Genomic DNA, 2,185 nt, shown 5'->3' with positions numbered 1-2,185 from the left:
ACAACACTCCTGCACCATCCACACACTGCAAATCTGTGTCCTGAGAACATCATACTCCAAGCCTTCTTGCCCTGAGCCCCTCATGCACCCCAGCCCAAACTCCTGCACCCTCACAGCTACAAGCCTGCGGGTTGCACACAACCTCAACTCTTCCCCTGACCCCAACACTGTCCAGCCTGGGGTGCCCTCTGTGAGCCAGCATCCTCTTCTCTACTTCCTCCTGCATCCACATTCCCTCCTGGAGCTTGCAACTCTCATCCCTTCCCAGTGCATTTTTTGTGAGGTCTAATAGAAGTGGTGATAGCATGAAGAGCCAGGGCAAAGTCCTTGAGCTCGCCTCCTCCCCCCCCCCACCCCAAAAAAAAGGCCTGAGGAAAAGTTGTTAACAAAAAAAAAAAGAAAAAGCAAAACAGAGAGAGAGAGAGAGAGAGAGAGAGCGCTGTACCCTGGAACAGATTAACCTATTTTCTCCCAGCACGGTGGGGTTTTTTTGTTTGTTTTTTTTGTCAACAACTTTGTCCTGGCTCTTCATGCTGTCTCCTCTGCTATTGTGACTCTTCGTCTGGAATGGGTTGGCCAACCCAGTGTACTGTCTTCTTGGACCGGTCATATGCATCCTGCTGGGTTGGCTCTCGGTGCAGACCAGCCCCAAGGCACAAAGCACACGACCAATACCTGCACCTCTCTCTGATCTCAGTTTCCCCAGCTATTTTCATTTTGAGTAGCCACCAGTTCATGTCCCCTGCAGCCTGCTGGTATGCCCCTGGTGGCATCGGCCATTGGTCCTAAATATAACAGAGGAAGTGTTTGGAAAAGGTGCCTGCACCCCCATTGCTCCCAGAGATGTGACCCTTCAACAGCAAGGCAGAAGGTCAGAGAAGTGAGTGGAAATAGAAACTTATATTTGGTAGGCTTTGATTCTGGCCCTACTCCTGCCCATGCTGCAGCTATTCCATTTTCACCTAAGCAACCCAATGGGTCATAATCTTGGAAACCTTAATTCCCTACAAGTTTTGCACAGGGCCTCCTGGACCTCCCTGTTTCTCAGGGCGTAGATGAGTGGATTGACCAGGGGCGTCAGGACAGTGTAGGAGACCGAGAGAACTTTCTTGAAGTGGCTCAGGCGGTCAGTGGTCGGGAACATGTAGGCAATCAGGAGAGCTCCATAGAAAATACTCACCACGATGAGGTGGGAGGAGCAGGTGGAAAAGGCCTTTTGCCTCCCAGTGGTGGAGTTGATTCTGAGAATGGTGCTGATGATGCAGACGTAGGACGCCAAGGTGAGCAGGAAGGGGACCAGTGCGAAAATCAAGCAGGCTGTGAACGCCAACATGTCCATTAGCAGAGGATGATTGCAGGAGAGTTTTGCAAGCGGTATAAAGTCACAAAAGAAATGGTCGATACCATTTGGCCCACAGAAGGTTAACTGGGATATTGACACTATGCTTATACAACAAGCAAGGAAGCCGCCTATCCAAGACCCGCCGGCCATCTGGAGGCAAGACCTGCCACTCATCTGGGCAGCATAGTGCAGCGGGTTGCATATGGCTAGATACCGGTCGTAGGACATCACTGATAGGAGGAGGCATTCTGTGGCCACCAGAGCACTGAAGAAATAATATTGTGTGAGACACCCTGTGAAGGAAATTGTCCTGTCCCCAGCCAGGAGCCCGGCCAGCAGCCGGGGCAGGAGGGTGCAGCTGTAGCAGATCTCCAAGCAGGACAAGTTGCCCAGGAAGAAGTACATGGGGGTGTGAAGGTGCCGATCGGCCACAAACAACAACACGATGAGACTGTTCCCAGCCATGGTCACCAGGTAGATCACGAGAAACAGCAGGAAGAGCGGAACCTGCAGGCCAGGAAGATCCCCAAATCCCAGGAGGATAAATTCTGTGACAGACGTTTGGTTTCCTTGTTCCTGGCTTGCCATGGGGTGTGTCTGTGGGACAGAAACAAGGTCACTGTGAGTAATAACTAATGTTCATTGAAATATGGCAGGCTTGTCTTCATCGCCTCCCTCTGCTAGCCCTGGCACAGCAGCCAAGTGGGAAATGGAGGGCAGGGAAGGGAATAACAGTCTCTGGGTACCAGGGACAGCTTCAATATCTGAGAGAAGGCGAGTAAATCAGACAGTGTCTCTCCACCCCTGGGAGTTTCTACAGAGATAGCACCAGGCACTCAGACC

General features: G+C 51.7%; 1 protein-coding gene across 1 annotated transcript; it reads right to left on the bottom strand.

Annotated features, from left to right (window-relative positions):
• Positions 1-979: 979 nt before the first annotated feature.
• Positions 980-1,930, bottom strand: LOC142821235 (olfactory receptor 10A7-like). Its single transcript, XM_075912081.1, has one exon. The coding sequence runs from the start codon at positions 1,928-1,930 to the stop codon at positions 980-982; it is 951 nt and encodes a 316-aa protein (XP_075768196.1).
• Positions 1,931-2,185: the final 255 nt, after the last annotated feature.

The sequence above is a fragment of the Pelodiscus sinensis genome, chromosome 30 (assembly GCF_049634645.1).
Source record: "Pelodiscus sinensis isolate JC-2024 chromosome 30, ASM4963464v1, whole genome shotgun sequence".
NCBI lineage: Eukaryota > Metazoa > Chordata > Testudines > Trionychidae > Pelodiscus > Pelodiscus sinensis.
Note: the sequence above shows the minus strand (reverse complement) of the source record. Positions and strands in the feature narration are given on the sequence as shown.

Coding starts and splice junctions, on each gene's coding strand:
- LOC142821235 (XM_075912081.1), bottom strand. CDS start 1,930: ATGGCAAGCCAGGAACAAGGAAACCAAACGTCTGTCACAGAATTTATC.